Here is a 23,770-nt window from a genome sequence, read left to right as displayed (position 1 = left end):
TCTCACTTGTTTCCTATATCACTGCAATCAGGCTACAATCCAAGCAAGGAGTCTCTGAAGATACAACCAGACTCAGGCCTCAGTCCTGAAATGAGCTCTGCTTGAACAGATTTTGGTTCACATTCAGAGCCCCATTGACTTCAAAGAGCTTCACAGAAGTCACTGCAGGTCTGGCTCTTGAGTTTTCATATGAAGAGTATCTTGGTTTTGCGATCAGGCAATGTTGGCAATGGCAACAGATATGGGATGTTAGTCTTGTCAAGCAACATAATTAAAATAAACTTTTAATTATATTTAACTGGACACCAAGTTCCCCGAAACACTTGCAAGAAACTACAGTATGATGGGACATTGACGTGACTAAATTACAATAATTTCATCACCACTCTAGAGAGTGGGTGGAACATTATGCTGAGCGAAAGGAAAAGATGTGTATTTTAGCATCTCCAGAGTTCACTTAGCTGCTCAGAGTTCACTTACTCAGCTGTTCACTTAGTCTCTGCAGAGAAGAAGGTAAACAATTTTTAAATAATTGTGTTTTTTAACTATGGACTGTGATTGGGGAAGAAAGCTGTTTTAAAAGCAAACTTGTAAAATTAAAGAATTGTGTATGTTTTCAAATTAACCATTGTTTCAGAGTGGACGGCAGTTTGATCTTTTAGGTTATTCATCTTTGGAGACTCAGGCAACAAAAACACTATGGCTATGTCTAGACTGCAAGCCTCTTTCGAAAGAGGCTCTTTCGAAAGCATCTTTCGAAAGAGCCTCTTTCGAAAGAGAGCGTCTAGACTGCACGGAGAAATTTCAAAAAAGCGGCTTGCTTTTTCGAAAGAAAGCATCCAGTGAGTCTGGATGCTCTCTTTTGAAGAAGCCCTATTTACATTGAAGAACGCCTTCTTTCGAAAGAGGAACTTTCGAAAGAAGGCGTTCTTCCTCGTAAATTGAGGTTTACCACCATCGAAAGAAAAGCCGCGTTCTTTCGAATTAATTTCGAAAGAACGCGACTTGAGTCTGGACGCAGGGGAAGTTTTTTCGAAAAAAGGCTACTTTTTTCGAAAAAACCCCTGAGTCTGGACACAGCCTATGAAAAATAGGTTGCGTGATATAATTAGTATGCATGTATCTGCATGTGGTATGCTGAAGTGATAATTGGTGGACCCCTTAGCTAAAATAACCCACATTTGTCGACTTCCATGGCACAATGCAAATCCTATTTCCTCACTTCAGCTTTTGGAGAGCTATCAGTGAAAAGTAGGAGAGTTGAGTTTTTCAGTATTAGTTGGGAAGATATTGTTTTTTCTTGAGGTATGAGATTTGGCATTGATATTTGGATTACACTTTAATGTTTGATAGAGCTCAGGATAGACACAGAGGGTATGTCTACACTGCACTCTTATTTCAAAATAAGCTATTCCAAAATAGTTATTCCAAAATAGCATATTTTGAAATAGCACGTCCTCCCTGCAGGGAAGCCTCAAAATTAGTCCAAAGCAGGCTTCCCTAATCTGGATGTGCTATCTTGATTTAGAGCCCCTGGAGCCACCGAGGAGGCGTAACTTAGAAAGGCTCGGGTGAGGGGCTATTTCAAAATAGTAGCAGTGGAGCAGCTACATGCCTTATTTCGAAATAGCTATTTCAGAATAGGCATTATTCCTTGTAGAATGAGGTTTACAGGATTCAGAATAAGCTGTCATAAAATGGAAAATGGAAAATTTCAATAATTTTGAAATAACGGAATGGCTATATAGACGCTCGCATTATTTCAAAATAACACTAGTTATCTCAAAATAACGGTGCAGGGTAGATGCACCCAGAGGTGTATATTTTATATATAAACTACAAGATTTACCTGGCATTGCTGGGGGGTCCTTAACTCAAATAAGTTTTGTTTTTCTTCATTTAAATTATTGTTCTGGGGTGGGGCTAGGGATGAGGGGTTCATTATGCAGATAACCCTGGATAGAGAGGACACCCTCAGCCCTCTCTCACTGCAGCTGCTTGAGGCCAGATGAGAAGCACCTCTCCATGACCTCTGAAACTGCAGTGGGCACAGCCAGGGGAGGGGTGGCATGTCCCCTGCCTGGGGGACAGCTAGACAGACAGATACACAAACAAACTTTTGAAATATATAGTAGATAGCTGTCCCTTTGTCTATCCCTGCCCTCAGCTGGCCAAAAGGGGTTATAGTCCCAGTCCTCATCTCTGACCCCTTGCTGCCTCCTGTGGTCATTCTGCAGTGCAACTGTCCCTCCTGCCAGATCCCCTCCTCTTTCCATTTTATAAGAAACAGTTGAATTCCAGGCATATCCCATTGTCCTGGCACAACCAACCCCCTTGTTTTAAATTATGGTAAGAGGAAGCTGCATACCAAATTCGATGGTCCTAGTTCTTACCATTTATGAGCAGTTCTTGAAGAAATGGACTCACAGATGGACGGACAGACAGATAGAGAGATATGCATATTTCGAAAAAATATCTAATATGTAAAATACAAAAGGTCTTCTTATAGGAATAAGGTCAGAAAGCAGTGGGAGGAATGCATTCCAAAGGCACTAGTTTCTAATTAATGGAACATTACCATTTGCGCTAGCAAAGAAAAGAATTAACATTTTTTAATTATATAAATTGAGGGACAATTGCCTAAGACTACTCATAAATGCAATGTCACAGTTGGAAGCATCCAAGTTTCCTGACTCTTAGCCAAGTGCCACATCCACTGTTCTGATTGAAATCTTGTACAGCAGCAAATGAGAAATCCATGATAGGTCTCTTTAAAGACTGCATATGTGGCTGAACCCTGCTTGGTTTGCTCATGCCTCTAGCTCTATTGGATGGGACACATCTTATAAATAGGACAAGTAGGTTTATGGTGAAGTCTATAAAAATGGGAGTGCTAGTGATAATGATTCTCACAGTAGGAATCTATCTGGCCCAGAACTAACACAAGGGGACATAGGAGTCCACAATTCATATCCCATCCCAGTCCCAACAATAACCAGTCTGACCCTATAATATATGTTGGGTCAGGATCCCTTCCCTCTGAGCTTTGCTGGGTTGTATCTATAGCTAGGTACAACATTTGTCACAACAGCATTTGAAATGGAGTTCATCTGCTTTCAAGTTTGCAAACTTTCTGTGAATTGCACCAACATGAAAGGAACGAATTTGTGTGAAATGCTGTTTGATAGAAGTGTCTGAAAAAGAAAACAGTCATTTTTTCTCAAATTCACATTCAGAAGGACACGAATGAGAAACAGAGTGCTCATGGATTAAACAGAGAACTGGGAGCTACAAGATTTTGAGTTTATTCCCTCTTCTTTTAACACCCTGCTAATATTTAGTTACAAAGTAGGTAATTATTCACATTCCCAGTTTATAACACAAAATAACACAAACTCAGGCACAGATTCTCTGCTGGTATAAATGGTCACAGGTCTATTGAAGTCAATGGAGAAAGATGGTGTAAATTATCTGTAGATCTGCCGCATTGTGTCAGTACCAGGACTAGAGTTGGAGTCTGTTAAGCAATCAGTGTGTTTAGTCAGATTGATTTGTCTGGGAGACAGTACAATCTATTAGTCACCACTCTTTACAGTTTTGTCTGAGTTAAGGGGTATGTGTTAACTTAAAACGCTACAGCAAGAGGGCTGCTGCTGCAGTATTTCAGAATAGATATGACCTGTGTTGATGGGATAGTTTCTCCTGTGATCATAGGTAATCCGAATCTCCTAGTAGTGCTGTCTACACTGGGATTAGATTGGTGTATTGTCTTAAGACATCTTGGGCCTGATTTTCAACAGTTGAGCAGCCAGAGTGCAGGTTGAATCAGTTGGAGCAGCAGGGCTACATCTACACTGGCATGATTTTGAGCAAATACTTTTAACGCAAGAGTTTTTGCGTTAAAAGTATTTGCGCAAGAGGGCGTCTATACTGGTCCAGGACTCATCGTAAGAACGATGCGCTTTTGCACAAAATCTTGCCAATGTAGACACAGCCCAGGGCTGTGTCTACATTGGCACCCTTTTCCGGAAAAGGGATGCTAATGAGACATATCGCAATTGCAAATCCGCGGGGGATATTTAAATCTTTTATTCCTACTTGAAAGTAAGCCCTTGAAAGTAGGAAGTAGGAATAAAAGCCCTCGAAAGTAGGAATAAAAGATCCTCCGGAAAAGGGTTTATTTTCCGGAGAATCACGTCTAGACTGGTGCTTTTCTCCGGCTTATCCCCAAGCCGGAAAAAAGCGGAAGCCATGTAAATGCAAATGCCGCGGGGGATATTTAAATCCCCCGCGGATTTGCAATTGCGATGTGTCTCATTAGCATCCCTTCTCCGGAAAAGGGTGCCAATGTAGACACAGCCCAGGTGTTTAGCACCTCAGGGTTGCTGATGGTGGAAAATAGTCCCAGCGTGTCTCAGGTTGGACACTCAAAGTGTGAAGCACTCATAGTCAGTTGCCACTTTTAAAAAAAGTGGCCTTAATCTCACTGAATTTCTAGTTCCCTGGATGAACAAGAGGTCACAAGGTTAATTTAGCAGAGGTGAAACTTGAAAATACACATCAGAGCAGGTGTCCAAAATCACAGCAAGTTAGATAGAGCTATTCAATCTCTTTTCCTCCCTGAATGTATACAATCCTAATAAAAAAAAAAAACACTGCTTACTGAGATTTTACACAGAAAGGGCTTTTCAAGATTTCACAAACTTCTGAAAAACTTAGGCTGCTAAATTTTGAGGATTCAAGGTCAGGCATAACTCATAGGAAAATACTTGGACAAGTATATATATCTCTTTCACCCACCACAACACTTCATGTGAACAGGGTCATTTATATGAGCTTTTTCATTCTCCTTAGCACAGGAAGGATACCTATCTTTTGATGTCACCAAATATCCTCTTCCTTTCTTTAGGAGGAACAAGGGAGCATTAATAATGGCTTAGTGAGAGCAGACTGAGACAATACAAACTGCCCTGATCCGCTGCACACAATGGCTATGTCTAGACTGGCATGATTTTCCGGAAATGCTTTTAACAGAAAAGTTTTCCGTTAAAAGCATTTTTGGAACAGAGCATCTAGATTGGCATGAACGCTTTTCCGCAAAAGCACTTTTTGCGGAAAAGCGTCCGTGCCAATCTAGACGCGCTTTTGCGCAAAAAAGCCCCGATCGCCATTTTTGCGATCGGGGCTTTTTTGCAGAAAACAAATCTGAGCTGTCTACACAAAAACTTTTGTGCAAAAGGGACTCTTGCACGAATGGGAGCAGCACAGTATTTCCACAAAAAGCACTGATTTCTTACAGTAGGAAGTCAGTGCTTTTGTGGAAATTCAAGCGGCTAGTGTAGACAGCTGGCAAGTTTTTCCGGAAAAGCGGCTGATTTTCTGGAAAAACTGGCCAGTCTAGACACAGCCAATAGGTTTCAACTTGCTTTAAATCAGATTAAATATACAATTATACTCAATCATAGTTGGAATCTCTCCTAGCAAACAGCAGACAGCTCTTCTTTCATATCTTTCTATTCTTTGTATAATTTAGTCTAATATTTTTACTATCATAATTTTTTTGGGGCACAGTTTTTACCACTGTAAGAGTATATGCTGAAATGTCATATACATCTACTTTAATACAAAACATTTGATAGAAAGGCTTGCATAAGAAGATATTCTCCCTCTTTAACAAGGGCATGGAAAAAAAATCTGTTACCTCCTAAAGGGTTGTAGCTAGGTTATTCTTTCCAAAACCACTTTTTGCCAAGTAGCTATTTGCTTTTCTTGCAAAAATCAGCAATTGACAGCCATTTTCAAGTATCTCTGATTCATATTAACAATCAAAACACAACTGTGTGCTAGGTTTCTGTATTTGTACCAGGGAAATTGTTTCCTGGGGTAAGTATACCAGCACTGCCTTTTCCTGAGTGCTCCTTTTGAAATTTTCTGATTCCATTTTGAGAGTAAGTGCAGTTGAAGTTTTTCTTATTTCTAGATATCAACATTATGTAAATTGTTTTCTCTATATAACACAGGGCTTTCCCCATGTACAGAACAGTTGTATCTTGATCCATGTTCTGGGCTGGCCACCCAGAAAAGGAGAAATGAAGAACACTGAACACCAGCTTAGTTAAGTCTGAGGCATAGCAGAGAGAATGATCAAACCCACCATATATGAAAGAGCTCAAGCTACATTTTATCATCAAAGAAGATACCAGTAGATATCAATTCAGATCTAAGGTGAGATCAGTCATGTGTACTACAGACTCTGAGCAATAATGAAAAGCCTTCTGAGAGCAACTCGAAGATATTCAAATTGGTCCAAAGCCCCGTAGTGTGTGTGTTCAAAAGCTTCAGAGGGGTAGCCGAGTTAGTCTGTAACAGGAAAAACTTAAAAAACAACAAATAGTCTAGTAGCACTTTAAAGACTAACAAAACATGTAGATGGTATCATGAGCTTTCGTGGGCACAACCCACTTCTTCAGATGACAGGAGTGTTGGAAGTCCAGATCCAAGAATAAATAAGGGGAGGACAGGGGCAGGGTAGTCTAGTAGCATCTCAAAGATTAAATAGTTACAAGAGGCTGATAAGAACCATTAGTTAGCTCTTGGAAAGGAAGATGACCAACACCAGATTCTACATAGACATCAAGAACCATTAGCATCTTCATTGTTTGGTTGGTTGATAATGTGCAAGCCATCTGATATCACGATTCAAATAATTAGTATAAGAATTAAACTTGTGAATGAAGTTAAGCTCCAATCCTTCTCTGTGTATTTGGCTTGTGGGATTGGTCTGAAACAAAACAGTGACTTGGAGATCCATTAATGAGTGTCCAGGACGATTAAAGTGTTCTTCAACAGGTTTTTGTGTGTTGCCTTTTTGGATATATGATTTGTGTCCATTAAATCTTTCCTGTAGAGACTGTCCAATTTGACTGATATATGTTGCGGTGGGGGCATTGCTGGCATAGATCATATCAGAGGATGTGCAGTTAAATGAGCCTGTGATTTGGTGGTTGATGTGGTTGGGTTCAATGATGAAAATGCTTGTATAGATGTGTGGAGTGAGTTGGCACCAGGGCTGATTACAGAGGTTATTTAGCAACTTTTTATTGCCATTTGATAACTAAATGTTCCTCCCCAGCCTTGGCTCAGAAGCCTTTTACGTCATTGACTCAAAAATTGGAATATTAACTATATAGCAATAAATGTTTCTATTATAGGTGGTTGCCTTATGTTCACGATCAGCATCCAAAATAAAAATTGTACCAGGGTTATGCTATTTATAGCTTAATTGGATATTTTTATTCCTCTTACCTTCTGCAATTTTATTTTTGTATATTATTTTATGAACTGTTTTAAAAATGCAAATTGAATTTTGGAGACTGGTGGTTAAATCTGTACTTTTTATTACTGCACGATGATTTTAAAACTTGGATTGCTCAGTTATGGCTAATTGCTAAGAAGCCATATTAACAAGAGGGATTTGACTGGTAAATTGCTTTCTCAGAAAGGTGTCTCACCACATCCCTGTTTTGAGTGTCCCTTTTGAGCTTATTTATTAACTCCTCCACGTCAGACTTCTCTCCTGAGCCTCTGGTCTCTCACTCCGTCTTTCTGTTTCTCTCTCTCTCTTCTCCTCCTCCTACTGCCTCCCCCTCTCTCTCTTTCACTTCTCCTCCCCCTCCTGCCTCTCACTCGGGGAACCATGGAGCCCAAATGGCCATTTGGGCTCCGCACTGCCCGTGCTGCATGGAGGGTGCGGAGCCCCGCCCCCCCTTCCCCTCCCACCGTGGCACTAAGCTGACTTCTGTGCCGCTCAGCCAGGCCGCTGCGAGGGAGCAAACTGCGCAAGCGACCTTTTGGGCCCCGCACTCCCCATGCAACACGGGCCTCCCAGAGGGAACAGCCAGCATTTCAGCAACAGCACCGCCCAGAGGAGGGCAGCATTTCAGCGTTACAGGCTCACAGACACTGGGCTACTATATATATGATTCCATTTTGAGGTAGTATTGGAAATATTTGATTTTTTTCTCATTTCTGGGTTTAATTGGGCCTCAGTTCTGTTCTCAGTTACAACTCACTGATGTAATTCAGGATTATGTAGATGAGGCACACACTTTAATTGTTATGAGGCTGTAGTGAGCTAGTAGTCGTTCCTGACATTGCTGAGCAAAGTACATTATTCTCTTCTTTTTGTTTCTTGTTTCTAGCCTGCTGTGACTTCACCATGTGCTCCATTTCTCAAGCAATTACTGAGATGGGCCTTGATCTTTACAAAGAACTGAACAAAAATGCTGCTAACAAGAACATCTTCTTCTCCCCTATGAGTATCACTACTGGCCTGTCTATGGTCTTGTTGAGTGCCAGAGGTAACACTGCTACTCAGATAATAAAGGTAGGTTCAACAAAACACAGTTTCAGGCTGTTGTATTTCACATGCTCTTCTCAGTTAAGGCAACTATTAAAAGCATGGTTGGTGGGTGAAGGTAGAGCTGGGGGCTTGTAGAGTCCTGCCCCTTCTGCCTAAGGCCCTGCCACGCACGGGTGCCTAGCCCCCATGCCCTGCTCCTCAGGGGCAAGCCTCCAGTGGAGCCCCGGAACATGGGGAGGGTTTGGCAGCATGTGGCACCAGCCTCCCCAGCCCCAGGGCATGGGAAGCGATGTCCCCAGCCTCAGCGCTGCAGAGGAACTGTGCTGAAGCAGTAGAAGTTCTGTGGGTGGAAAGAGGGTGGGGCCTTGGCTTTCAATTAGGAAAGGCATTGCCTTCCCCTACCTCCTCTACCCACCACCCATGGTACAAAAATGTTAAAAGGTACAAAAAATGTGAGAACTGTATAAAAAGTGCATTTGCTAGGGACAATGCAGAATTTAGTAAAGAAACGTTTTCAAAATTGCCGCATCATGGTTTTTATCACCTGCCTATAATGTCTGACTGATGATAGAGTTAGGATTCAGTAGCATTGAATGAAAATGGCAGCAGCTTATAGAATTTTGTGCTGCATATCAACTTTGTGTTACAAATACCTATTTTTGTGGCAAACCTCAGCATAAAGTATCCTGGCAGCTGGAACACTGACACCAAGTTGATATGGTGCTAACAAAGATGTGATCTTCAGTATATTAATAACACTCGTTCAGACCACTTGCTGAGTATTAAAAGAGCAAACACACAGCCTAATTTGATATCTAAAGCTTAGAAAGAAAGTTGTACTCAAACAAATGTTCTGAAAATATGTGATCCTAAACTACATGCAGAGTTTCACAAATCCCTTGCTCAGTGTTTACTTAAAAACGCTGATGTTGATGCAAAGAAAATCTGGAAATCTCTGCAAAAAGAGGTTTGCAAAATTGAACTTAATATATTTGGTCTTAAAAAAACAGGGAACAAGACCAATTCAAACATTCTGAACAGGAGTTGCAACCATTAATTCAAGCAAAGAAAGAAGCTTATGCAAAACACACTGAGAAGCCAACACCTTTAACTTTTGAAAACCAAAAAGCAAAAGGGGCAATGCAGAACACTTTGGGGAAAACGAGCTAACAAGTTCTCTGCCACAGTCCTAAATGCTTTGCTATGGAGCCACTGCCCTGGGAAGCACAAGGGAAAGAATGTTTGAGTTGACAATCGAGTCTAGAGATGGGCATCACAGAATATGATAAACAGTGGCTCTCTACACTTGAACAAAAAGGCAGAGTAAAAAAAATGAGCAACTAGCCATGGCCAACAGGAAAACACCTTTTTTTTAATTCGATGCAATAAAATTTATTTGTCCAGAATTGGCTTTTATTAATAAAAAAAAAAGCTGCCACACTCAGCTGTGACTTCACATCTGCAATAGCCAAACGTCTATACAGATGGACGTGGCCTTTATATTAGTCCAACAGCTCCTTGTGAAGTCAAAGAGAGCTGCAGAAGTCTACCTCTCTAAAAATCAAGTCCTTGAGTATAAACATTAAGGTTTTCACAGTTCATCAGAAAGTCAGAAAAGATGGAGTTTAGCTTGCTAGTGCCTCTTTATTTTTTCACGTTGAAACATTGCCTAAGACTCATCCTTTCAGAACATCCTTTAAACTTCCTGTCCGCTAGCAAAATGAGAAGAGAATGGTCAGAAATGGTCAGCAAAATGGTCAGAAATCAGTATTTTTTACCTCTCTTAAAAAAGTTTGCCTTTTCATCCAAAAACCAAAATGTGGTGGCCAAAAGCTGCTGCAAAACTAAACACATTTGGTTAAAAACTTCTGAAAGACTGAAGAAAATTACATTTGGTTCACTGATATCAAGATTAAACACACTTTTGAAGAAAGTAAACACTTATCACAAAATTTTGTTTAACTGTGACCCACCCCCCTTTTTTTGTTTTTAGGAAAAGTATCAACTAGCCCTTTAAAGGATGCCCATATGTTTAAACTATTTACCAATAAGTGGCTGTAGTATGCCTTTAGAAATATGATAGCATGAATAAAATGTTGTGCTGGGCTGACCCTCAAAAAGAAAAAATGAATTTTTGTGCTGTATTTGCTTATCAGTTCCCCTTTTCCTTGAGATGATGGTCATCCTAGAGAGTATGAAACTAAATATGGGAGAGGGCCTCTTTCTACTCTTACACCAATGTTAATTTGAAATAGTTACACTATAGTCAGTGGATTTACATTGTTATACTACTGATGTGATATCAGAATCAGGCAACCAGTGTATGAGTCATTTCTTAGTCCCAATCTTAGATTTGAAGAAAAATTCAGAATAAAACTATGGAACATTCAACTACTTAAAAATTAGGCTACCAATTAAGAACAATGGGCTGCCTCCTCCGCTGTTTTAAATTGGTAGAGAACCATTCCAAACAGTTTACATCAATTCAGATCTGATCAAGTAATTAAATCTAATTAGAAGAAGACATTGAGAACCATAAAGGTAGGAAAGCCATTCTGACATGCAGAAGTAACTAGCAAAATCCTAATACAACAGAAGTAGAAAGGCTTGGTTTCTAGAAATTCTATAGTATAGATCCTTTAATTATCTTTACCAATAAGAGTTTAGCACAGATTTTCACAGATTACTAAAAATAGGTTTGTAAATCCATATTTACACATCTAAATTGCTGAGTATCCACAAATCCCAAGTTTAAAACACAGAGCATGTTTAGTCTTGAGAAAAGAAGACTGAAGGGGGACCTGATAACAAGCTTTAAATATGTTAAGGGCAGTTATAAGAGGATGGTGATCAATTGTTTCCCTCTCCATTGAAAGTAGAACAAAAAATAGTAGGCCAAAGCAAGGGAGTTTTCGGCTAGATATTAGGAAAACCTTTCCAACAATCTGTCAGAGTTGTTAAGCTCTGGAACTCACTTCCAAAGGAGACTGTGAGATCCCCACATTGGAGACACAAAAGCAGAGAAGATGAACATCTGTCGGATGGTCTAGGTTTGCTTGGTCTTAGCTTATTGCTGGGGGCTGGATTAGATTAGTGCAGGAGTGACCAACCTGTGGCTCTTCTGAAGTTAATATGCGGCTCCTTGCTCAAGCACTGACTCCTGGGCTGCAGCTACAGATACCAAATTTCCAGTGCTCAACTCCTGGCTCCACCTCCTCCACCAAGAGTATTGTGCCCTTGCTCCTTCCCTCCCCCACAAAGCCTCCTGAGAGCCATGGAACAGCTGATTGCAGTGGGCAGGAGGTGCAGGGAAGGAAGAGGAGGCACTGATCAGTGGGGCGGTTGATGGGCAAAAGATGCTGGAGATGGGAGAGGAGGCATCTAATGGGGACAGCTCACAAATTACTGTAGTTCTTTGGCAACATACATTGGTAAACAGTGGCTTCTTCTCAAGCTCAGGCTGGCCACACCTGGATTAGTGTTTCCCAAATGTTTTGATATCAGGGAACCAGCTTGCTGCCTTCTTAAACTGTATTAGGGAGCTCTGAAGGACTGGCACTGATCCACAGATAGGTTGAGCAACTTTGGACTAGATGATCTCTTGAGTTCCCTTCCAGCCCTACATTTCTATGACTGGCATTCTTAGGTTATATGTGCAGAGCCTGATTGCTGCATGAATACTTTCTCAGGGCAGAGCTGGCTCTCTTTTCACCCACCCGATGGCCTTGACAGAAATATATTGAATATGCTTATATAAAACAGAGATGGAGATCCAATCTTCCCCAGAAAGGGGTAATATCTCGTCTCATTTCTGAATTCAAATGTCAGTCTTAAATCAAGATTCCTACCTGGAACAATTTTAAGATGAAAATTTTGTTTTCCTGTGCAAAATGACTCATTCTGTGTGAGTCTATACTGCATCCGTAGCTTGAAATTAGCTACACAATTTGAGCTACATAAATTGCATAGCTTATTTTGAGTCAATTTCAAAATAGCTTAATTTGTAATTTGGTGCTGTCTACACAGCACCGAATTTTGAAATAACCCGCTATTCCAAAATGTCCCTTACACCTCGTGGAATGAGGTTTACAGGGACATCGCAATAGCGAGCCCATTATATTTCAAAATAACGGGCTTGCTGCTAATATGCAGAATTGCTATTTCGGGATACTTAGAGTATCCTGAAACACACTGCGGTGTAGATGTAGCCTTAGAAACAATCTACTTATAGCTGAGAATGTAAAGTAGAAATAGAAGTATTTCAGAATCATCAGAACAAAAAATGTTTAGATTGACCTATAATTATATATATAATTATATATCTAAAATTTTTGAACCCACAAGCAAAATATATATATATATATATTTTTTTTTTTTTTTGCTTGTGGGTTCAAAAATTTTAGATATAGACATTTTGTCCCAATTTGGGACTAGAAAAACTCTTAAAACCTCAACTATTTTGTCAGGACAGGAAAACTGTTTCCTGCTCAGCTGTATTTAGTATCTAGGGTAACAAACATCTTAAGATAAGAGCCTTTCTGGGACATGCATTTACAGAGCAGTAATGTTACAATTCCAACCACAGGTTCTTCATTTGAAAGACGCTGCAGGAAAACTTGGAGCTGGACCTGTCTCTGAAAGTGGGTTGGCTGGGGCTGAGCCAAAATATCCCAGTGAAGGGCATCATCAACGTCCTCAATTCCCAAAGGTACTTCTTCCAAACAAGAGAGAGTAGTGTTTTCATAGCTGTGAGTGGAGCTGCAGGCTGTACAATGGCCAATACCAGTGATTAGATTCGTGGTGATCATAGGCCACTCTAGTATACAGTAAAACGCCAATAGTCCGGCACCCAATTGCCCGGCACTCCTGATACTCCGGCATCAAAATGTCAAGCACTCCCATCCAGCTGATTAAAAAGCTCGCTGCTCAGCGCACATGCGGGCTATACCCAGACCAAACATAAGGTTGGAGGGGGGAAGGGATCGGGTTACAGCATGGAGAAAAGTGTTTTGCTTCAGCTAAGGGGAAAGGAGAGGGGAGGGAGAGGGAGATCGGCTCCTAGCCAACTGTTAAGCCGTGCAGCTTTACTAGGACCTCCTGATACTCCGGCATATCCAATAATCCGGCACCACCTAGGTCCCAAAGGTGCCAGATTATCGGAAGTCTACTGTCATAGGAAATACTTGACCTGGAGGTCACGATTGATTGATTAATAGCCCAGCCATGGAGGAATCAATGGAGACATACGTACGCCCCCATCCTCCACACTATTCTAAGAGCCCCGGGGTGCAATTCTCCAGCTTGTACACACTCAGGGTTGCTGACAAGGGGTGGCGGAAAAGGGACAGCTGCCCTGGACCTGGTGATTTAAAAGGGCCCAAGGCTCTCTGCTGCTGCAACTGTGGCCAAACCCCAGACCCTTGAAATTGGAGCCCAGGTGGCATGTGTTGGGCAGTGCTGAAGGGCTGGCTGGGGGAAGCTAGTCCCTAGCCCCACCACATCAGCCCAAGGCCCTGTGCCAGCCCCCTCCGTCTTGCCCAGGATCCCGGCAATTCTGTTGACACTGCTGTGTACACTTACCCATGCTAGCTCTCTCAGGGGAGTGAGTATAAATAACAGTGTGACCACAGAAATATAGGTAGGGGCAGTGGAGACACTGCTGAGCCATGCTAAGTACATGCACACCGGTTTTCTGGCAGGCTTGTACTCCCTGCCGCTAGCTGTGCTATGGCTGTTATGATACTGTTTCTCATGCTAGCTCCTATGGAGAGAGATACTCAAACGTCAGTCCTGTTACTTAACTTTTACACAAGTTAACAAAGAGAAAATGAAGCATCTTTATTTCCCCCTTGCTTGAAGCCTTGTCCTTCACAATGTGACTCAGTTGGAGGGATCCACACAGAGTTCCAGGCACTCCTTTCCCAGCTGAAAAATCTCAACAGGAGCTATGTACTGAGTCTGGCCAACAGGCTGTTTGCACAAACAGGATACAACTTTCACCAGGTAAGTTACACGTGTCTGGTCCATAGAAGATATGGAGTTAAAGCTCAACTTGACACCACAGGATTGCCAACTCTTGTGATTTTTATAGTAAGTTTCCCCATATTTGGTGTTATCCTTAAAGCCATAGCACTTGGACATACGTGATTGGGTTTATTTTGTTGTTTTAAGCAAGCGTCTAGTCCTGGAAGTTGCAGAGGAAAGTTTGAAAACATGACCTGAGTATACCCTAAAGGCTTAGAAACCAGGAGGCAAAGAAAAAAATACAACATTTCTATTAATTAAAAAAAATAAAGATTGGTGGGAGTTGGCTGTCTAGCACCTCTTTGTTCCTTGAGAAATCTTCCTTAGGGTTAGGAGACTTTTCCTTTTTTGTTTAACTACATGTTAGTTGGCTGAATGCACAAGATGCTCAACATAATAATAACATCAGTAACTTTCTTTGTTTGATCTAAACCAAATTTTTACTTTTATTGTAATTCTCCATGAAAAATCGCCAATGTAATACATGTCTGTTTCATGATTTAGTTAGGCAGTAGCTCTGGCTAAACGCTCAATGAATAAACTTTTAGTACTTGTGTCAGTGCAAACTTTAGTTTCCCTCTCAAATTTGACCCTGAACAAAATAATAATAAAAAGCATGACTTTTTTCTAAATGTCTTGAGTTAATTAATTTTCTTTTGGAGGATCTGATTTATGGATTACAACATTAATCATTATAATATTAAAGTTAAAGATCTTTATTTTACTGTACAGCAATATTTAGACTGCACTAAGGAATTATATGGAGCAATGCTGCAAACAGTTGATTTTGAAAATGCAACAGAAGCAGCCAGACAGACGATAAATTTGTGGGTTGAAAGGCAGACTCAAGGTAAGAAAGCACAGGTCCAATTTTTGTTGGCTTTTCTTACTGTTTCATCAAACAAGAACCAGGATTTAAAAGCAAAATCCTGGGTGTGTAAGTCCTCAGCTAAACTCTCTCTATATATGAAAAACTTTTTCTGCAGGACAACAGAGTGAGATCATGCATCACGCTGCATCCTGCTGCCCCTTTCTCTGCCCTCAGCCACGTGGCCTCCCCTCCCATGCTCTGGGGAGCAGAGCCATGTAGCCTCCCTCCTCCTCTGTGCATGGGGCTGGGGAGAAGAGAACCAAGGCTGCTCAGCCCAACCCCCTGGTATGGTGGCCAGAGCCAGGCCTGGCTGCGGAGAGGCCTTGGCCCAGCCCAACCCCCCAAAGGCCGGGGGCAGGGCTAAGCCTGGTGTGCCTTGGCCTGGCCTTCCCTGGCCACTGGGGTCAGAGCCAGGTCTGGCTTGGAGCACTGAGGTTGTGACCTGGCCTTATGTGGCTGCCAGGAACAGAGCTAGGCCTGGTGCAGCTTAGCTTGGGAGAGAGGAGGTTAGATTTAGGCTGCAAGAAGGGGTGGGGGACGAAGGAGAAAGGGCCCAGGCTGGTGCGGCTGCAGCCTGGTCCTCCCAAGTGGCCGGGGGCACCAACCCCCCTGAGAGGAGGTTCGGTGAGTGCAGCAAGTAGGGGCACAGCCCCCTAGCACTTCTAAATTAAACATATGAATTTGCTATCACATCCTTATTTTTATAACACTGCCTTCGTATCCTGGTCAATGGCAAAAAATATGAGTCACTTCTACAGTGCTAGGGGAACAAATGGAGACAACAGAAGCCGCAGGTGTGGCTGTGAAGAGGAGTGAAGCCAGAAAACAGGAGGAGATAGATCAAGAGTCTGATTATGTGGGAAACAGAGCAATGCACAGGGGGACGGACGATGTTCTAACTGCTAGGGAGGGTCACATCACAAGTAACTTACATTTTCCTTTCCCTTTGCCATCCTCCTCAAGAAGCCAAGTATGATTAATGATCTCTTGCACACTGGCTTGAATGAAACATGAGACACATTCCCTTTACCAGTGCTGCATTCTCACCTAGACAGTCAAGCTTTGAAACTTTCAAGCTGAATAGGAACAGTATGCCTCAGGGGACTGATTGTGTGTTACAATTCTTTGTAACAAAAAAAGTCACGAATAACAAGTCATCCGTTGATCAATGTCCAGAGACCCACAGGGAAAGAATTGTAGTTCTCAATCAGGTTCCTAGTAGGAGAGCCTGACTTTCAAAAGCAGCCTCACAGTGCTGGAGATGCATGCTCGTGCACAAAGCCAGACCCAAGGGTTGTGCACCATTCAACTCCTACTTCAGTCCTCAGAATGGATGTAAAAGACAACCTCAATTACTACCAAATCCCCAGAGCCATTCTGTCCACATTGGACTAGAAAAATACAACTGAAATGGTACATGTGTATGCTTTTGCGGATGGTCAAGAATGTGATGGGTTTGGTGAGCTATTTACTTAATCCTTCTACATCAGAGATGAATCACATTAGTGGAAGTGCAATAGTGAAGCTTACAGTGCAGCTGTCTGTTTCATTGATGTCCTGTGGATGAATAGGAAGCATTAATTTGCAGAGCCAAGTACTAGATTTTCACCATGATAAATTAATCTTGCAAATAAATATCTATATATTAAAATCCATATAGCTTGATTTTCTCTGACTGTTATTAAGGTAAAATCAGGGAACTCTTTGTTCCTGGGGTTATTGACTCAAGTGCTGTGCTGGTGCTAGTGAATGCAATCTACTTCAAAGCAACCTGGGAGTACAAGTTTGAAGAAAAGAACACAATGCCGACAAAGTTTTGGATAAACCAGGTATCGTAGGAATTCTGTTTTCTTAGCTTTGTTTTATCTTAAGCACCTTCAACCGTGTCACAATGGGGCACAATGTGGGACTCTGCTACCATATGAAAGACTAAAACTTCAGGGCAGGGGAGTACAGATGTCTGGGCAGGGCCCTGTGGATGTGGTAGGCTCAGGGCAAGAGACTGGGTGTGTGTGCAGGAATCAGGGTTGGGGTTTCAGAAGGGGATCAGGGGAGGGGGCTGGAGATGGGGGGTGAGAGGGAGGGTTGGGAGGTGAAGAGGGGCTCAGGGAAGGGGGTGGGTGTGCAGGAATCAGAGCAGGGGATTGGGAAGAGGAGGAGCTAAGGGGATAGGGAGGGAGGCTCAATGAAGGGTTTAGGGATAGCTGTCAGCTTCTCTTCAGGGGCGGTCTGGGGTGGCGAGGATCACACACCCAGCCCACTGACTTGTCCCTAGGGCAGGGGGGTCTATGCACCCCTATGCACCTCTGGCTTCTTCTGGGGCTTGTCGGGGGGGGGGGCTGCACACCCCACGGGAGGAAGGGGAAACTGGTGCTTGGGGGCTGAGCTGTGGCTCCTACGGGGGTGGGGAGGGGGCAGAGCTTCCTCTCCTGTGTCTGGCAAGGGTCTTTTTCTCCACCCTCCCTGGTCTGATGGGGACCTTTTTCTCCCTCCCAGTCCAATGGGGGGTCTTTTCTCCCCCTCCTGCTTTTGCTGCAGCCAAGAGCCAGGGGTGAGAGGTTTGGAGCAGGGTGGGCCACTTACCATGTTGCTGGCCACCAGACCAGGTGACTCTATTGTTGGTGCAGCTGCCCCAGGTCAGCACTCTGCAGCATAGCTCTCTCCCATGGTCACTGACCCCAGTGGTCACTATGCATATAGCTGAGCTGTTCCCCTGATCAGTTTCTCCCTTTCCATGTTATGGAAAACAGTCCCATTCTAATCAGTTCCTGTTTTCCTGCCACAACCAAACCGTGACCTTACCTTTAAGTAAGGAGAAGAGGAAGCTGCATACTAAATTTGGTGGTCCCAGTTCTTACCATTTAGGAGGGGTTCTTGAACAAATGGATTAACAGGTGGACATATAAACAGACAGACAGACAGACAGACATTTTAAAAATATATAGATAGATCTCAGGGATGTTTTTCAGTAGAGTCCAATAATCTCAAAGTAAGTGAAGAAAACTAGAGCAAAACTGTAGCAAGATCAGATGCTCAGTACACTACAGAGCAGACTTGGAACATGGTATACACAACAGGATACAGATTTCTTTATTTTTAACTACAATAGCAGTTCCCTTAGTCTATGATCTTGGAAAGATTTACACATTTAGGTAATTTGAGCAAAGAACTTTTGACTCGGGGAAGTAAATTGAGCACATACACAAGGTCTGAACTTAGACTTCAGAATCTTAAAACTCAGTCCTGTGGCTTTCCTGTGTTTGGAGCTGGTTACACCAGATAAATGCCAGAAACCTAGGCTATGTCTAGACTGCAAGCCTCTTTCGAAAGAGGCTCTTTCGAAACATACTTTCGAAAGAGCCTCTTTCGAAAGAGAGCGTCTAGACTGCAAGCGGAACTTTCGAAAAAGCAAGCCGCTTTTTCGAAAGGCAGTCTGGATGCTCTCTTTTGAAAAACCCCTGTTTGCATTCAAGAACTCCTTTTTTCGCAAGAGCACTTTCGAAAAAAGGCGTTCTTCCTCGTGCAATGAGGTTTACCGCCGTCAAAAGAAAAGCCGCGTTCTTTCAATTTAATTTCGAAAGAACGCGGCTGCAGTCTAGACGCAGGTGAAGTTTTTTCGGAAAAAGGCTACTTTTCCCGAAAAAAACCCTGAGTCTGGACACAGCCCTAGTGAATGAAGGTTGGGATTTAGACATAGTTACACTATAAATGCTGATATAAATGTCTCATTCTTTCTTGTGTTTAATGAATAAACTTTCAAATCTAGAATAAATGCTTTTGGGTGATTGTCAAGGATCAGAGTAAATCTAAGACAAGTGGGGAAAAAAACCTCAATTTGATGCATCACTGTTGGACAGTGAAAGCACTGATAAACATTATCTCTTTTGGCCCTTGAAATCAATTCAGTAGACCCATAGACTTTCAATGATACTGATGCCTGGTCTACACTATAGTGGAAGGTTGAAGTAAGATACACAAGTCCAGCTACATAAAGGCTGTGTCTACACTGGGCCACTTATTCCGGAAAAGCAGCCGCTTTTCCGGAATAAGCTGCAAGCTGTCTACACTGGCCCCTTGAATTTCCGGAAAAGCAGTGACGATTTACTGTAAGAAATCAGCTGCTTTTCCAGAAAAACTATGCTGCTCCCGCTTGGGAAAAAGTCCTTTTTCCGGAAAACTGTTCCGGAAAAGGGCCAGTGTAGACAGCACAGTAGTCTTTTCTGCAAAAAAGCCCCGATCGCGAAAATGACGATCGGGGCTTTTTTCCGGAAAAGTGCGTCTACATTGGCCACGGACGCTTTTCCGGAAAAAGGGCTTTTCCACAAAAGCATCCTGCCAATGTAGATGCTCTTTTTCTGGAAATACTTATAACGGAAAACTGTTCCGTTTTAAGCATTTCCGGAAAAAGGTGCCAGTGTAGACACAGCCAAATTGTGTAGCTGGAGTCGATGTATCTTACATCACATTTTCACACCGTTCACACAGTGGGAGGCTGATAGGAGCAAGCACTCCCATCAGTTTCCCTTACTCCTTTTAAGGAGTAAGAGTACTGGTGCCAGCGGGGGTGCCCTCTGAGTTGGATGTAGTGGGAAGATTGAGCGGGGCAGCATTGATTTTCCATTTAGTGTAGATGTGCCCTTAGGCTCCTAAGTGCCTTAATAATTTTGAATACGGGATTTAGTACCCCAATCACTTAGCAACTTCTGAACATTTTACTCTAAGTTACCATTTCCAAACCACTTGTCTATCATCTATGTTAGGTCCAACTTCTTCCCTTCCTTACAACACTTTAAATCTGGACTAATTCCACTGAAGTCAATGGAATTTCTCTGGAATTACATCAATGCAACAGAAGCAGAATTTGGACTTTGCATTGGAACTCAGCTATCTGACGTGTTCTGACCCTCACACTAGATAATTACTGACCTCAGTAGAGCATTTGCAGCATGGTTTGAGATCCAGGACCCAGATCTTTAGAGTGACAGTCTATGGTATTAATCTACTTCATTCCCTTGTTTTCTTCAGTTTTCTGCTCCTTTTGATTGTCAAATAATAATCTCATTTTAAATACTACCTTGAGCTATGCTCTGAATGCCTTGATTTATAGTTTCCTAGGGTATGTCTACACTACCCTCCTAGTTCGAACTAGGAGGGTAATGTAGGCATACCGCACTTGCAAATGAAGCCCGAGATTTGAATTTCCCGGGCTTCATTTGCATAAGCGGGGAGCCGCCATTTTTAAAACCCCGCTGGTTCGAACCCCGTGCAGCACGAACCTACACGGGGCACGAACTAGGTAGTTTGAACTAGGAAGGAGGAGTAACGGTAGTTCAAACTAGGAAGCCTAGTTCGAACTACCTAGTTCGTGCCCCGTGTAGCCGCGCTGCACGGGGTTCGAACCAGCGGGGTTTTAAAAATGGCGGCTCCCCGCTTATGCAAATGAAGCCCGGGAAATTCAAATCCCGGGCTTCATTTGCAAGTGCGGTATGCCTACGTTACCCCGCTAGTTCAAACTAGCGGGGTAGTGTAGACATACCCCTATATACTAATATAAATGATTTATAAAGTATTTAGCCTATTTGCAATAAATCTTCTGGTGAACACTTCACACTTATACTGTATCATTTATTTAAATGCAGAAGGGCAGTGTCAGTTGTATTTATATATCATTTTCTTTTAAACAGAATGAGAGCCAATCTGTGCAGATGATGCATCAGAAAGGCACATTCAAAACTGCCCACATAGAGGAGATGAAAGCTCAGATTCTTGTGATCCCATATACTGGAAAATCACTGAATATGATCATACTGCTACCTGATGAAATCACTGGTCTGGAACAGGTAAAAACATTATACCACTGAACATCTGGGAAGTAGGCTGAGCTTTGGTTACTTAATAATGTTAAAATATTTTTATCTGAATTAAACTTGAATAAAGAACTAAACTTTTCTGAACCTCTAAGTTCATTTTATCATGTACCTTTATCTCTCTTTTTGGGCTGATAGGTTGAAAGCGCAATGACTTATGATAAATTAACACTCTGCACTTCCTTGAAAAGCACGAGAGAGAGGGAAGTGGAAGTATATTTGCCACGATTCAAACTTGAAGCCACCTTTGAGCTCAACTTGCCTTTAAAAGAGTTGGGGATGACCGATGTCTTTGAGGAATCAAAAGCTGATCTCTCTGGAATGGCTCCCTCCCGACAGCTATATCTGTCAAAGGTTGTCCACAAGGCCTGTGTGGAAGTTAATGAGGAAGGCACTTTGGCAACAGCTGCTACAGGAAGTGTTGTTGTTGACAAATCCTATCCACTTGGTGGCTCATTTATGGCTGATCATCCTTTTATTTTCTTTATCCAGCACAGTCACACCAACACCATACTCTTTTTTGGAAAATTGTGCTCTCCTTAAGATCAAGGCAACTTTTTACCTTCGTAAGGCATAGACAAAAGCACATGATGTAATCATAAAACACTATGACAGGTTTATTTTCTTAATACTTTTATAATCTTTTAAAATACAAGTGAGGAATATTGGTGATGGCTCTTTAGATCCTTTCTGTAGAGAGGAGAGAACTGAGGTCTATTTCAGGGCACAGGACTCTTCCACAAAACAGAATTATTTTCACTAACATAGGTTGGCAGTTCAGACTGAGTTCAAACTCAAGAAGTATTTGGCTGACCATCCTCATGCCGCTGATCACTGTAGTCATAATGGAGTCTTACTCTGGGGGTTCTTAAACTGGGGGTCAGGATCCCAAAGTGGATCCCCTTTTTATTGAGATGGCCAGGGCCAGCATTAGATTCCTGCAACTCAGGGCTGAAGCTGAGGACCAAACTCCCCCACACAGGGTAGTGGGGCTCAGGCTGCATCCCATATTACCCCTACCTGGGGTAGCAGGCCTCAGGCTCTCCCTTCCCTATCTTTGGAGCCGTGTGGTAATTTTGTTGTCAGAAGGGGGACATGAAGTTTGAGAATCCCTGTCTTACTTTGTTAACCACATATTGTCCATGCATTAGCTCATGTGGCACCTTTGAAGTAGGTCTTTAATATCGTGGACTAGATTCTTGGCCCCAACCAAGAACACAGCATTGCAAAGCAGTTAGATAGTTGACCTGAAAGTACAGCCAAGGACTCCTGTTGCCACATGTTCCCTCCCTTGTTCATATATGGTACATCTACACAGCAAACACACACCTGGGTCTGGCCTGGATCAGCTGACTCAGGTTTTCAGGACAATTAGGCTGCTGTTCAGACTTTTGGGCTCAGGCTGGAGCCAAAGATTGGGACCCTATGAGGGAGTAGGTCCCTGAGCCTAAGGCTACATCTATTCTGCAGAGCTTTTGTGCAAAAACTCACAGAGCATCCACACTACAAGGCTGTGTCTAGACTGGCAAGTTTTTCCGGAAAATCATCTGATTTTCTGGGAAAACTTGCCAGCTGTCTACACTGGCTGCTTGAATTTCTGGAAAAGCACAGACGATTTAATGTAAAATCATCAGTGCTTTTCTGGAAAAATTATGCTGCTCCCGTTCGGGCAAAAGTCTTTTTCCAAAAGACTTTTGCCCGAAAGGGCCAGTGTAGACAGCATGGTAGTGTTTTCCACAAAAAAGCCCCGATCGTGCAAATGGCGATCGGGGCTTTTTTTGCGGAAAACCGCATCTAGATTGGCCATGGACGCTTTTCCGCAAAAAGTGCTTTTGTGGAAAAGCATCCTGCCAATCTAGACGCGCTTTTCCGAAAATGCTTTTAACGGAAAACTTTTCCATTAAAAGCATTTTCGGAAATTCATGCCAGTGTAGACGTAGCCCAAGTGTGTTTTGTGCAAGAAAAAGTACAGTATATTGTCAGAAGACAGAGCTTTTTGTGCAAGAGTTATTCTTCTTCCTACGATGAATAAGCCTTTTTGCACAAGAGCTCTAGTGCAAAAAGGCATGCATGGATGGATAACAGGGTTTCTTGCGTAAGAGACCCCTATCAGAAAAAGCACAGGTGCTCTGATGGCCATTCTGTGAATGGCCATCAGAGCTTTTTGCACAAGAGCGTCCATAGCAGCATGGATGCGCTCTTGCGCAAGAACTTTTTGCAGAAGATCTCTTCCACAAAAAGTTCTTGCGCAAGAAGCCTGTAGTATAGATGTAGCCTGAATGTCTACTCAGGAAATTTCAGCCCCATAGTTTGAGCCCAAGTCAGGTGACATGAGACAGCTGCAGCTGTGCTGCTGATCTTCTATTCCAGTGCAGATGTATCTCTGTAGAGTATGGTGGGGTTAGAGAAAGGAAGAGTGACTAGCATTTCACTGATCCTACTCTCTATGTTTTGTTGTTACTGCAGCCATTCTAATCCAGAACAGTGGGTCGGGTGCTTAACTCATCATAGGGGCTGTTTGATGCCCCTGCAAGCCCAGTATCAGAAGTAGAGAGAGAGTTGAGAAGGGTCACATTTCTCTCACATTGCTCCACTTTCTGCACCTGTAGGCCGAGTTTGAACTTGTCACAAATGACAGACCAGCCC

The 23,770-nt window shown here is 42.5% G+C and overlaps 1 protein-coding gene across 2 annotated transcripts; it reads left to right on the top strand.

Annotated features, from left to right (window-relative positions):
- Positions 1-405: 405 nt before the first annotated feature.
- Positions 406-22,899, top strand: LOC102447340 (serpin B11-like). 2 transcript variants are annotated; one of them, XM_025184532.2, is made up of 8 exons: positions 406-513; positions 8,202-8,386; positions 12,948-13,070; positions 14,222-14,365; positions 15,119-15,236; positions 16,944-17,086; positions 20,942-21,097; positions 21,263-22,897. In XM_025184532.2, the coding sequence occupies exons 2-8, from the start codon at positions 8,219-8,221 to the stop codon at positions 21,665-21,667; spliced, it is 1,257 nt and encodes a 418-aa protein (XP_025040317.2). In that variant the 5' UTR covers positions 406-513; positions 8,202-8,218; the 3' UTR covers positions 21,668-22,897. The 2 variants fall into 2 exon arrangements, with proteins under 2 accessions (XP_025040317.2, XP_075777485.1); XM_075921370.1 differs by lacking the exon at positions 406-513 and adding an exon at positions 6,090-6,225 and having other exon boundaries at positions 21,263-22,899.
- The last annotated feature ends 871 nt before the right edge of the window (positions 22,900-23,770 follow it).

The sequence above is a fragment of the Pelodiscus sinensis genome, chromosome 2, assembly GCF_049634645.1.
Source record: "Pelodiscus sinensis isolate JC-2024 chromosome 2, ASM4963464v1, whole genome shotgun sequence".
Classification (NCBI taxonomy): Eukaryota; Metazoa; Chordata; order Testudines; family Trionychidae; genus Pelodiscus; species Pelodiscus sinensis.
This window is presented reverse-complemented; position numbering and strand designations above follow the sequence as displayed.

Coding starts and splice junctions, on each gene's coding strand:
- LOC102447340 (XM_075921370.1), top strand. CDS start 8,219: ATGTGCTCCATTTCTCAAGCAATTACTGAGATGGGCCTTGATCTTTAC. Junction 14,366..15,118: donor CAGGATACAACTTTCACCAG/GTAAGTTACACG, acceptor TTTACTGTACAG/CAATATTTAGACTGCACTAA. Junction 15,237..16,943: donor GGTTGAAAGGCAGACTCAAG/GTAAGAAAGCAC, acceptor ACTGTTATTAAG/GTAAAATCAGGGAACTCTTT.